Raw genomic sequence first — 14,205 nt, forward strand, 5'->3', positions numbered from 1 at the left:
CAGCTACAACATTGCTGAGGACCACTTTTTGATTAAATGCAAGAATCGAAAGTTATCAATGGCTCAATGCGCTGATGTCTTATGATCATGCTCAATCAACTGCTCAGCAGGCAACATTGGTGTTTCTGGGGCGTTGAATAGGACACCAAAATCATGGCTACTATGTCACACTGCAAAATACAGTGTTGCCTACAGAGCAGCTGCTTGATCATGTCATAAGTTTACCAATCTCTTAAATAATTAATAATTAATAAATTAATAACTTTTTCCTGTCTCATTTTACATAGAAATAATCTTCAGCAGAAGAAAATTTTCTATAAGAATGGCTATCGAACTGTTTCGCAGCTCAATATGGAAAAAGACTAGAAGGCAATGAACAAAAAGTTGAGATTTCCCATAGTAATTTACATGTAAACTTCAAATGGCTTGTGCGAAGTCTGTTTCTAACCAAATAAGTTGTAACTTTGGGAGGCTAATCAGGACCCGATTTGAAACCATTCAAGCACTGTGGAGCGAAAAAAGTCAAATTTTGCATCAGTCTAATGTGCAGTCTTCATCATTGTTATTCCCACTAAAGACTAATCAAAAACTAACCCCCTTAAGTACGTATCATCTCGATAAAAATGTCAAGATCACAGGTATAAAAATGAAACTACAACGTGTAGAATCGGAACCTACCTAACTAATAATAACCAAAGATTTAGTTAAAGTAAAGGAGTCAAATCTATTCAAATCTCTAATAATGAAAAATTCCCAAAGGCTTGGTAGCCATCATAATGAAGTTGTCGGGGACCGTCCCGACCGATTGATGGTGACTTCTACTTGCCCTTGAACTTTCCTTTCGAGTCCGTATCCTTCCTTGCTCCAACCAAATCCCGAGCCAAATCCTTCGTCATCCGTAGACCAATCCCTTTTTCTCGCATGCAGAACACAACACGTCTTATCCACAAAATACCGTTTATTACAAGAACACTCCATTGATTTTGTTAACAACAACACTACATTTATTCTTACTAAAACTAAACATAAATTTCGTACGGGGTTCGTCCCCGGTCGACTACTCGCGACGGTGTACCTTTTAGACTAATTTTAATTTCCTAATGTTTACATTTCTATTACTTATTCCTACTCCAACACTGTACGAAGACGATCTCTCTCCCTCTCCGTGCAGCTCGTGCGTAGTAGTGAGTGACCGCAGCGAATCGGTTCACTACCACTAGCCACCACACTCAACCGATTGGTAGCACCGTGGAGTACCTAAATCCCAGTCAGGGCGTTTACAACTGGCTGCATCCGCTGTTATTCTAGTTGCTCGCAAACAGAAGTAATAAATTTGGTTGTTAGCGGAATGCTTAAATAAAACAGTAAAAAAAAGGACGAATACGGGCCTAGCGTAAATGGTTAACAGCCATGCTTCTAACGCTGAAAGACTTGAGCTCAAATCTCACCTCAGGCATGTCGTGAATTACCTGAAATGTGTTAAACAAAACAATTAACGATTATTAGTTCAACTTCAGATGAATTTAAATTTAATTTTAAACAAGACGTTAACAGCAGAACTTCACGTTATGTTGCTTTTATTTAAAATGTCTTGACTGCATCATGGAAGCACAATATGATAACAGACTTCTGTCGCGACAATGAAAATTAAAATAAGTTTTCATTATGATAGGAACTGCAAACTTTAATATCGATTTGCTTTCATTTTGTTAACCGACTTTGCTCGGGAAGTGCATGTTAGGTAGTTTCGTCTATAGTCGCTATATTCATAGCCTGGCGGATAAAATCTCGGGAACCAATTGAGCTGTCAAATAGCGGAGCCAATCAAGCAAATCACGACCAACTACAGAAAAGAGCTCATCAGCTATTGCGGACAAAACTTCGGAAACCCTTTTCTCGTGACTCAAGGCTGGCCTACGCAAACTAACACCATCTTTGCGTTGGGGAAAGTCTCCTCCATCCGATGATGCTGGTAATTTGCGTTCGATTGACAACGGCGAAAGAATAATCAACGTTGTGTTTATAAAAGTTGATAGTAGCTTTTAAATTGTTGGTCTACAATACATTGAATTGGTTCCGCTTTTTTATGGATCGAAATTCTGTACGCCAGACTATAAATATAGCGATTATCAAGCTTTCCATGCTCGGTAAAAGCGGTCTGTTTGTATGAATAAATGTATCCTTCACTGTGCTTTTTGACACTATCTGGATTTTCGGATTTTGCAAGGGGGGGGGGGGAGATGGCTGTCAAATACGAACACCCGTCGCCTACCTCGCTTAACTGGTTCCAAACGTAAACAAGCCATAAGAAACCTACAGGGTTTGTTTACATTTGGAACCAATTTCATACAAGAATGATCAGTAGGCTGATTTGACAGCACATCCCACCCCAGGGATTTTGACCACTCCGTTTCCCTCTCCCAGGAACAGAAGAAAATGGAACAACATACTAATGTCATAAAGCACAGTGCTTTTAACATTTATTCATACAAACAGGCCGCCATTACCGAGCATGGAAAGCTGGATAGTTTCGCCTCGTGCTGTTTTCTCATTATCAAATGACGGCCGTGACATTTACCAAGTCATTAGCCAAATTTCCCGTGGCATAATTGGGTTTTAATACATCATCTGAAAGAATTTCGTTTTCAGAGCATATCGATATTTTTTTCGATCCCATAGACTTTCACCTCGATTTTTGAATCAAGATTTGTTGGCGGTCAAGTTGGACACTGGAAAACCTCACCCATTGCATTCGGTTTCACCAACAATCAATACGAAAATAACGATTTGAAATTGGCTCACCACTTTAGTAGCCTATTGGTCCCAAGCAAACGATTAACGTACCCTATTCTAGTTGAAATTCTATTACTACACTATGTTTGTTTTGATTCGCTATGAAAGTTTGACAGATAACATCAGGGGTGTGTGGATTCATGCAGAACATGCAGGGGTGAGTGAAATAACTTGGGACTGCTTGGGACCGTTGTTCTGGTACTGAGTGAGTCAAAAATAATAATGATTTTCTTCGGGACCCAGTGGTCTTAGAGTTACCTCTATGGTTTTACCATAGAGGTAACTCTAAGACCAGAAGGTCCCGAAGAAACGTACTCAACTTTTTGGCTCAGCTCTGGTACCCTCTTCGGTCCCAAGCTAATCGATTCACCCCTCGAAACAAAGGAAAATCCACTAACCCCTCATTTTATCTGTCAAACTTTCATAGCGAATCAAAACAAACATTGTGTAGTACTAGAATTTCGACTAGAATGGGGTACGTTAATCGTTTGCTTGGGGCCAATAGGCTAGGCAAGTAGAGAGCCAATTTAAAATCGTTAGTTTCGTATTGATTGTTGGTTTCACTTTCGTTCTGTACGTTAAACATGGCCATGGCTGACACTATGTTTAACATAAAGGGTGATACGGTCAAAATTTGGTCAATATCAACTTGACGTATTTCTTTCAATTTTGCATTTAAAAAACCTGAACACCCCTCATTTTGAAGGTGTGTGTGTGTTGATTTTGGAATTCACTCTTCAGTTGTCAAAATGCCGTCCAAGCAAGAAGAGCAGCGTATCAAAATTATGCTCGCGCATCGCGAAAATCCGAGCTACTCGCACGCAAAGTTGGCAAAATCGCTAAAAGTTGCCAAATCAACCGTTACAAATGTAATTAAAGTGTTTGGGGAACGTTTGTCGACAGCCAGGAAGTCTGGATCGGGGGGAAATCGAAAACCGGAAGCCGCTGAGACGACAAAGAGAGTTGCTGGTAGTTTCAAGCGAAACCCTAACCTCTCTCTCCGAGATGCCGCAAATAAGCTGGGTGTATCGTCTACAACCGTGCATCGAGCCAAAAAACGAGCCGGACTATCGACTTACAAGAAGGTAGTGACTCCAAATCGCGATGATAAACAAAATACGACGGCCAAAGCGCGATCCCGGAGGCTGTACACGACGATGCTGACGAAGTTTGACTGCGTGGTAATGGACGACGAAACCTACGTCAAAGCCGACTACAAGCAGCTTCCGGGACAGGAGTTTTATACGGCAAAAGGAAGGGGAAAGGTAGCAGATGTTTTCAAGCACATGAAACTGTCAAAGTTCGCAAAGAAATATCTGGTTTGGCAAGCCATCTGTACCTGTGGCTTGAAAAGCAGCATTTTCATAGCTTCCGGGACTGTCAACCAAGAAATTTACGTGAAAGAGTGTTTGAATAAACGTCTGCTGCCTTTCCTGAAGAAACACGGTTGTTCCGTACTGTTTTGGCCGGATTTGGCATCTTGCCATTACGGTAAAAAGGCCATGGAGTGGTACGCCGCCAACAACGTGCAGGTGGTTCCCAAGGACAAGAACCCTCCCAACACGCCAGAGCTCCGCCCAATTGAGAAATACTGGGCTATTGTCAAGCGGAACCTAAAGAAGACCAAAAAACTGCTAAGGGCGAGCAGCAGTTCAAGGCAAACTGGCTTTCTGCGGCGAAGAAGGTGGACAAGGTGGCTGTACAAAATCTGATGGCAGGGGTCAAGCGTAAGGCCCGGCAATTCGGATTTGGAAAAGCGGAAGCCTAACTGAATATTTTTCCTGAATTTTATACTAATTGAACTTGAAAAAGAAATTTAATTTGATTTTTTAAATAAACGATTTCACCGATTTACACGCGTTTTCCCTTGACCAAATTTTGACCGTATCACCCTTTACAGAACAAGAGTAAAATAAATTTTCGCGTGTGGGGTTTTCTGGTTTTCAACTATACCCTTAATATTTTGACCCTAAATTTGTTAGTTGACAGCTTGCTCCCATACAAAGTCGCAACGAGGAGCGCTAGGATGGTTATTTTTGCTAATGTAATTGCACTGATTTAAAATAGTTCCAGTGCACAAAAATTGATGAAATTTTGTTTAAAATTCATACATCGCACTATATGTTGATAGAAGGATAAGGAACTCCATTTGTTTTCAATTTAAAGCAGCCATGGACGTGAAAATGGAGGTTGGTAACATAAATGAGTATATATTCTTGTGTTACCATTTAGGAGCTGAAATCTCTCCGAGCTAATGAAACATTTATTTTTCGCTATATTATAGAGGTACAAAGGAACAATGTCAGGGCTTAAAAGCATCACTTGGTCTCCAGAAGAGCTGGAACTAAAAGTTGCGTGTCAGCTGTGATTAATTTTTGTGACAAATGTAAGGTTAAGGTAAAGGGAGAGATATTTCAATTTAAGTCAGCTAAGTTGAAGGATATAAATATAAACATATTTTTTTTTTATAATTACTTTATTTTACTAGGCACAATTGAATAAATTTTACAGTGCCAAGATTTCTAGTTCACTATACAATTCATCTTAAAACTATAGTCATGAGCAGGCATGGAAAATCATTTGCATTCATTTCATACATTCATTTAGATTCATTTGCCTCTAACTTTTTTCATCAACAGCATTCCGCAAAACGATGCATAGAGCTTTTGTAGGTTTTGTTATTGGTACAATATAAAAAAAAAACAATTTATCTTCAGAAATTCAAAAATCATCCTCCATCATAACAGGATTCACTTCTAGTGGTTTCAAGGTATGGCAACATCGCCAAAGGGGGACATAGCGCTTCCACTGCAAAAATGGATCCAAATCGTGGTCTTCACTCACACACTCATCAAGAAACAGTTGCTTTTCAAGGTCGACGACCCATCGACCGAAAGAACAGCAGATAAAGAACAATGAGCACCATGATGATGATGATGGTCCGATCTCTTACCCCTACAAAAGGTTTGAGCTGGACGATTTATCTTTAAGATAATTAAATATGACATTTTAACCAGGTTGGCACACAATGGTTGCTGCCGAGTATACACACGACCGCGTGATACACGATCGTGCTCGTCTCGAAAGCTTAGAGAACACTGAAGGTTATAAATATATGTAGTACTGTAAAGTTCCGATTTTGTCAGCCCCCATGTTGCAAATCTTTTCTAATGTTCTACGAAATCCATGCGCTGTTTCAGTGGCCTTATTATTGCTTTTGAATTACGGTTATGTGAAATTATTGAAATACAAAAATCTGATGCTTGGAGGGGCTGACAAAATCGGATCATTACTCTCTATCTATAACATACTGATCTCAACGATTCATGCAAGCGTTCAAGCGTACTGACCACTTTCTTAAATGACAGTTACTACGAATCACCAATTAAATGTGTTGTGTTTCAAAGATTTTCTTTTAAACATATTTAAGAGAAAATAATTTTTATTTATACTAGTATACTTTGGTTGACGAAATTAATCTGAATTTGAATCTGAAACCGCAGGGGATTACTGGATTCAAGCTGGATGACAGATTTTTCATTCTCTTTCTAAAATTTTGTCAGTAGTTTTGTAAAATTGGCTTACGCAAACAAAATTGTAGCAATATTATTTACAAAGCACAACATCTAAACGTTTTTTAAAGGTTTGAGTGACGTAGTGAATAAAATCCAAATTTCAAAAATGGTTTTCTCTGAGACATCAGTTCATATTGAAAAAAAAAAGCTCTAGTTGTTTTGTGTGAAATAATAAAAGGAAAACATCGACGAGAGCTTTTTGCAATCTGAAGTGATGTCTCATAGAAAACCATGTTTGAAATTTTTATCTACTCACTATGTCGCTTTCATCTTTAAAAAAAACGTTTTGACGCGGCCGGTGTTGTCATGCTTGGCATACACAGGTTTCTTCACGAACTGCTCATTTGCTAATAACTTTGCACACAGTTGACAAAACCTATTTCTATTTGAAGCAGTAGTTAGAATAAAGTTTAAGCTTGTCATAGGTACGTAAAAAAAAAGAAGATTTCAATTCTAGTAATCAGTGTTGGCAAAATCAGAAATCAATTGATATTTTTTTCCGCTCTCATGCGCTCGCAATATCGCGCGTGATATTGGAACAAAATATCATGCTTGATATTGATTTTACAAGCTCCTTTGATATTGCGAGATTATTCACAACGTGCAAAAATCAACCTGAGAGTTGACTCGACACAAAAATGATTCCATTGCACATCGTTTTTTTAGAAAGAAAAAGCATACTTCGCTATCTCTTTTTAATCGTCACCGATGGCAAACGCGAAGGGACTGCTGCAAGCCGTTATGGAAGTTTCGGTTGCATTTGGGTGTACACACAAAATCACGGCCTCCCTGTTCGGTAATTTTTTACTGGGTTTTTGAACAGCTGAAAAAGTCAGTAAACTTAAAAAAATAGTAAAAAATTGTATAAAAGTGATTTTTTCTTGAAATTTATACAGACTGTGTTCTTATTACATTTATTTGATGATAAAAATAAAATATGTTAAAATTGTTCGTTGCATTACGTGTGACCGTTATTTTTAGTTTACTGACTTTTTCAGCTGTTTGAAAACCCAGTAAAAAATTACTGACCCCAGTAAAATAATCTCTGTGTGTAAAGCAAAAATCATTAAACTCAATCTCACCACAGTTTGGTGAGATTTGCAGTTGGTGAGTTTTGTTAGCTTGATATTCCGAGCTGCGATATCCCAGCTTACAAAATCAACCGCAGTTGTTTCCCAGACAACCAGTAGTCGTATAACAATGTGCAGACAGTATCGTAAATTGCTACAGTTTAAGTCAAAATCGCATATAAGAATGGCATACATCGCATTATGTTTAATTTAAATCGTATAGAATGCAAATTTCCGACCTATATGCGATGATTCATTTTTCCGTCGTACTGTATCACAAATCAAATCGGGTTACATCGTAAGACTTTTCAAAGTGAATTTGTTATTACAGATTAAATCGTATATGATGTTAAATCAACTCGTTTAAAATTAAATTTAAATTTGCACGTATATGGCCTCCACTTTTGTACGTATGAGCCATTTCTTTGCATTCTATACGATTTGTCGGTTTGTATATATGTTTGTATATCACGAAAACAACTTTGAATATACGTGCATTCTGGTTGTCTGGGTTGCTTGTTGATTTTTGGCTACGAAAATAAAGCGTGATCTTGGGCGTTGGTGAGAATTGATTTTTTGATATTTTCCCAACACTGCTAGTAATCTAGTAATATTTGTTTTTGCGTTGTAAAAATCAAGTGAGCAATGCTCGCTGCACATCTCGGACTTTAAACATAAAAATTCATTGGTGTTGATTCAAATGTTAAGATTTACATACTCTTTGCATATCTATAGTAAGCTATGATCCTAATCTATCAATTACTTTAAAGAAAAACAAATTTCAACAACCGAGTGAAAAGTTATTAACAAATGAGCAGTTGGTGTGTACAACTGTGCATGTCAAGCATGGGTGTTGTAGTGGAAAGCGTGACTGCTTTCTCACTCAGTGTGTCTGGGAACAATCTAAAGCGAAACATCTCTGGGCTCGTCTTCCTTCAGAAGGGAAGCAAACCCGTTGGTCCCGGACCATATGTTGATAGTGTGGAAGCCGGCTCCCTGGCCATTCGATTAGCGTTAATGGATGGTAATCGATGTCCGTCGGTTATTGCCTCTAATTGTGAAACAGAGAACAACTTTAAATAATGGATTCAAGAAGAAGGAAAAGAAGGAGGACAACGTTGATAGAAGCCTGCAATATCCGTTGCCATAGCTGATTTAACTTGTAAAATCTTCTCATTATTATTTTTTCGTTTCATTATCAGCTACCATCAAGCAAAACATACTCACCAAATAGAACTCATGAATTCAAGATTTATTTGATCAGACATCCCTGTTTTGCTCAACAAAGAGAAAGTTGCGTAATTATTCAATTTTTCCACAAGTCATTCCTTTGGCAAAGATTGGGATCGTTCGGACTTGGAATTGATAGCACCCATTAATCGTACACACCTGCGAAACGAACTCGGAGAAATATTTACATAGAACTCACCTGGTTGTTACATCGTAGATGGTGTACTGCGCAAGAAAGGAGTGACGAAAAAGTTTCTTCACGTTCTGTGCCAGTAGCAGAAACTTCCGGTCCGCCGAGATGGAAAATTTGGTCGGTGCCAGTGTTTTCTGTAACGAAATTAGGATGGAAATAATTATTTGTGTTAAACGGGTGGTGGCTAGATTTTATTGCTGATTATGAATGTCGTATAAGTGACAAGGAAACTCATAATATCCTTCTCATCTATCTTGCAAATTAAACCCTAGCGTGATTGTTTTTTTTTTCGCGTCAACGCTCATGAGTATTTTGTGCTTAACGATATATATCTCATGCTTGGCAGGAAAAAGTAATATAAAACCAATATGAACGTCATAAATTCCTTATCGTTTTCCATTTAACCAGTGGCAGCAGCCAAGGCCCAATAAAACTCCTGTTGAACAAGAAACATAATCATGATACTGCCATGTGCACGGGTCCTCCCAGTTCCAAACATAGGAATAGAACAAGACCACAGCTACCAAGCAGGATGGCGATGAGGGGCTAACGAATTATGGTAGTCATAAATTAGTGACCGAACAAATTGCACCCGGGTTGCAGAAGGGGTGTTTTTAAGACGAAAGATGACGGCGAAATAGAGAGGTGGGTACGGCAAATTAAGTCTACTGTAGTTGGGAGGCCTTATTCAATGCAAGGATTTTCTTCATAAAAGTCAATTCAGTTAAAATATGCTCTTAGACGTGGAGATTACAAGCCTAGCCGGTATAGACGCTGGAAATATTCTAAATTTCCCTGGGCAGGCATAAATTCCAGTTGGATCACTATCAACCAAGAAGAAGATGTGATTAATACTGCTACAGTAAGCGACGAAAGACATTGTTTTCCCCCCGCTTGGGATACGATCCTTTCACTGATTAAGACGTAAATCACCCCACGTTGTATGCCACCTAGTAGAAGGTGCAAAAGTTGTCGCTGCTAGGTGGTTTGCTTAGTGTTGTGTACACCTTGAAATGAATTAGTTTATGCATTTTACACTCTGAAACCCAGCTTTCCTGATTACTCGGTCGTTGATTGTCGGTTCCGGATGACTTCTTGGTTTGTTATATCAGATGTATCAAGAGAGTTTTAATGCCTTTTTAGAGACAATAGAAAGACTGTGATCTCAGCCTGAATGGTCGGGAGTGGTTTTCAGGCTGAAAAGTCAAAACTCATGTCACAGTAAGAAGATTTTTTTGATTTTTAATTAAACTCGTTTACAATGCAATGCAATAGACAGAAGAAATAAAATTCCAGATTACATAACATTCGGTGCATAAAATTAGCGGAAAATTCAAAACAAAATGCCAACGGTTACATAGCTTTGTACAGTCAACTCTCCCTAACACGATATTGAAGGGATATCGAGTTGCAGAGGTACATTTTCGAAATTTGTATGCGAAAAGTATTCGACGTAGCCTGGATTTCCATCGAGTTAGGGAAAGATCGAGTAAGGGAGAGTTCACTGTGCGCCTTCTGATAGAGTTTGGCATGACCCTTCCCAACAGAACGCCGTAGCCCGTGAAATCCACTTCTGCTTGCCTGAGCGTTGTTTACTATATAATTGAGAAAGTTATTAAATTCGCTTCTCGTTCGCCTCCAAGGGCACTTTCCCAGGCAGTGTACTAACTGAGTCCAAGTTCATCACGTTACCACCCTTCGTACTTTGTTTTACCGCATGGACCTTTCGTTGCTTGCATCCAGACAAAACTTACCATCGTTGTATCAGCACCAGGTCTTGTTCGTGGTCCGTAGGTTCATTAGTGTTGATGATCCGTCATTTGTTCCCGTTGATTTTCTCTAATCGCAATTAGTTAAAATCTCAAGTTTTTTTTTTTATTTCGACGAGATAAGGGAATTTTTTTTTTGATTCGGATCATCAAAACTGAATTTTACCTTCCGAGTAGAGGGCACAGGAAAGCGACGATGGAACAAATATTTTAACCGAAGCACCCTCAACTGTGCCACCTGTTCAAATCTGAGCCGTTGTCTGATGGGATTTAGATTATTTTGAATCTAATTATTGCTGATGTTCCGCATTAACACCTCATACACTCAATCACCATGGGTGGAAATCTTCATTTTCCAGTAGGGTGCCGTATTGGGGTGAGCGGTGCTATAAGATATCATGGGATTGTCGGTCTGCTGGAGTATTTTGAGCAATTGTAAAATTGATCTATTTTATCCTAAAACGCATAATCTTAACTGACCAGCATACAGCCAAAGCATGTTTTTTAATACTTTATTAAAGCTATTTTTTATCCTGAGGTTAGTTCATCACTAGAAAAAAAGATTTATGTCTTAATTAATATTAATTTTAAAAAACCAAAGGTAATATTTCATACTTCATTAGACATATTATAGATGAATCTATGTCAAGGATAAAAGGTCGAAAAACAAAAGGTCGAAAGGGACACACGCTATGTCTAAAGGCACTATTTTTGCAACATTCATGTACCTCAGATTTTTCTTCACAGGATGTTAGTGTTGATCCTAACAAACAAATCTGAGATGGTTTCAAAATATTTCATCTTGGGTTTTTTGAGAAAACGTTTTTTGAAGTTTACAGAGCCGATTATGAAGACGCATATGGAATTAAAAAAAGCAGGTAAATAAGGTTAAAAAATTGATTGAATTGATCTAAATGGCAAAAAAAAGAAGTTCTCTTTGTAAGTAATATCCATATTGATTATGACGACGTTGCGCAAAATCATTTTATATTTATTGGTAGCACAACATCTTATTTAATTTCTCTTTCCTCATGAGAGTAAAAGAAAAAGAAACGAGCAGGACAGTCCGTGACAGCCACGTATTAATAGTAGGCATTGGTTTTCGTCCTGTTTCGAGTGTTTTTTTTTATATAGATGTATCGTGTAGAAAGTCTGGAAGAGCTATAAAACCTCATGAAGAAAATAGATAGTTCGCTTGATGTGCTTCGAAAAAGCGACTCTGTAAAAACAAAAAAATCATAACAGACAATAGCGACGATCGTGGAAAGATTTATACCGGAGTTTAATAAAGGATATGTCAGGTATCTGGAAGTTTTGTGTCCCATGCAGGTGGCGAAGGTGGCACTTGTCACTAACACATCCTGAAGGGTGGAAAATTTTCTTGGTTTTTTAAAAACAAATAGAGTTGTTTGACTCAACGGTGAGATCGAAAATAAATTCTGGCAACCATGACGAATTTGTTTGAAAATCGTTTATCCGATAATGACATAATACAGGAATGAAACTCACATGAGATTGGATACTCTTGCTCCGTGAGTTTAGGTAACCGTTGGTCCCCGGTTCATGAGTTGATGGGTCGATAGGTAGGGTCCAGGTGTGGGAGCTGCCTTCCTGGCACGTCGGTAGCATTGGTGCTCAGCACGGAAAACAAGATCGACAGAAAAAACAAACCAAAGGAAAAAAAAAACAACTTTCCGAGAAGTTTATTGAGCTTCAGGGAAGCTCTACAAACTTCTGGAAAATTCTTCAAACTTGAAAGATGTGCTTCGATCTTCAGAGGAGAAGTTCTATAAACTTCAAGAAAATTATGCGTGAGCTTCAGGGGAGTTCAATGTCCTCCTGATAAGTTTAACGAACTTTAAGACAGTTCTGTGAACTATTGCAACATATATACTTCATATACATACAACATATGAACTTCAATAATGCTCTGCAAAAAGTTCTATAAACATGAGGAAAATTTTGCAAACTTTAAGATGGTCTGTGAACAACAGGGAACATTTAATAACATTAAGAAAGGTCCGTTAACTTTAAGAAATATCTGAGAATTTCAAGAAAAAAAAAATTCCAACTCAGAGACGTTCAAAGAACATCAGGAACGTTTGAAGAATTTCATCGAAGTTCAACGAAATCAAGGAAAAACTTATGAACAGGGCATTGGATTTGAATGTAACTTCCATTAGCTGTCTCATCAGGTCGTTGGTGAAACAACTCTCACTTCATGTCTTAGAAACCAGGTATAATAGAGAGAATTTCGTGCGATACCTATTTCTCTTTTACGCTTTCCTTGAGAAATGTGATCGAGGGCATGAGCAAAACAATCAATGTTTTTCATTTTTTTTAGTATCTTTAAATGTTTTCTAACAGTCTTTTCTTTTAACATTTCATTTAGTATTTTGATCTTTGAAATCGGATTAGTGGTTCAAAAGTTATAATTTTTTGAAAAAAGTCATTTTTGAAAAAATAAAGTCGATTTTTTGGACGTTGAAATAGTCCCCCTAATGACAAAATAAATAAAAATTGTGATGAGAAACAAAACTAAAATTTTAACCATATTCTGAGAACCACAATGTCGTTTTGCTATGGAATGGCGGAATAATAGTAAATTTTGGGACTAAAAAATTGTTTAATTGTTATTTAATTTAAACATTATGAGATCCTGACTAAGCTACGATATCTGACGGTACCGAAGAAGAAATCTTACTGTATCATTGAAACTTAACTATTTCAATTCCCCTTGTGAATCATTTTCTGCTGAGTTTATTTCGATACGTAACAGTTTTGTATCGTCAATAGTCCATATACGCCTTCATAAACGGCTAAATGTACTTCGAAATACTTTTTCTCAAAAAACCCAAGATGAACTATTTTAAAACCTTCACAGATTTGATTGTTAGGATCAATACTAACTTCCTGGGAAGATAAAACTGAGGTACATGAAAGTTGCAAAACAAGTGCCTTCAGACAAAGCGTGGGACAAAGGTCGAATGTACAAAAGGTGCTAACGTGAACAAGAACCACATAGATTTTTCGAAGACGAGTTATCCAACGACCTGCTGAAGCTAGGTAAATATAAACGAAAGATGAAGTTCATTCAAAAATAGCTTTCTTTCCATGAGTTATAAACTGGTTAAAACTGATATAAAAGAGTTATATCGTAAAAACTGGTATAGACGACTGCACCGATGGATTTGAGTCCATGCACTAATGGAAATTTGACAGGAGAGTGGGGAAATGTTCCTTAATAATGAACATTTAGTGAACATTGCCGCGGTCTCCTGTCAAATTTTCGTCAGTGCATGAACTCAAATTCATCGGTGCACTCGTCCATGAAGCCAACGTTATCGGATGCTATAGGGTGTCCTAGAAAGTATAAGCACACTTTCAATTCGCCACCATTTCTACCCCGATGAAGTTTAACGCTTGTCAAACCATGGCCTTCTTACCAAATTTTTCGGTAAAAATTGACCTATCGGCACCGTCAACTTCCTGACCATCACGGACTGTGTAGTATTGACCAATGCACGGAATCAACTCACGAAAAAATTTGACGCTTGAGCGGTGCCGTGTTTACT

At 38.0% G+C, this 14,205-nt stretch overlaps 2 protein-coding genes across 4 annotated transcripts in view; both read right to left on the reverse strand.

Annotated features, from left to right (window-relative positions):
- Dpp10 (Dipeptidyl peptidase 10) overlaps positions 1-14,205 on the reverse strand; it is a 587,790-nt gene that overhangs the window by 111,104 nt on the left and 462,481 nt on the right. For all 3 annotated transcript variants that reach the window (XR_010517761.1, XM_065225206.1, XM_065225205.1), the window contains one exon: positions 8,868-8,995. Coding sequence is in view for 2 of the 3 variants with exons in the window: in XM_065225206.1 (XP_065081278.1) it covers positions 8,868-8,995 (128 nt within the window). In the remaining variant the exon portion in view is untranslated. The remainder of the gene's footprint in view (positions 1-8,867; positions 8,996-14,205) is intronic.
- LOC135703887 (putative uncharacterized protein DDB_G0286901) overlaps positions 1-14,205 on the reverse strand; it is a 115,947-nt gene that overhangs the window by 87,833 nt on the left and 13,909 nt on the right. The gene's annotated exons all lie outside the window — the stretch shown is intronic.

The sequence above is a fragment of the Ochlerotatus camptorhynchus genome, unplaced genomic scaffold (genome assembly GCF_037179485.1).
Source record: "Ochlerotatus camptorhynchus isolate MF236.1 unplaced genomic scaffold, CSIRO-AGI_Acam_v1.1 ptg000222l, whole genome shotgun sequence".
In the NCBI taxonomy this organism is placed as follows: Eukaryota; Metazoa; Arthropoda; class Insecta; order Diptera; family Culicidae; genus Ochlerotatus; species Ochlerotatus camptorhynchus.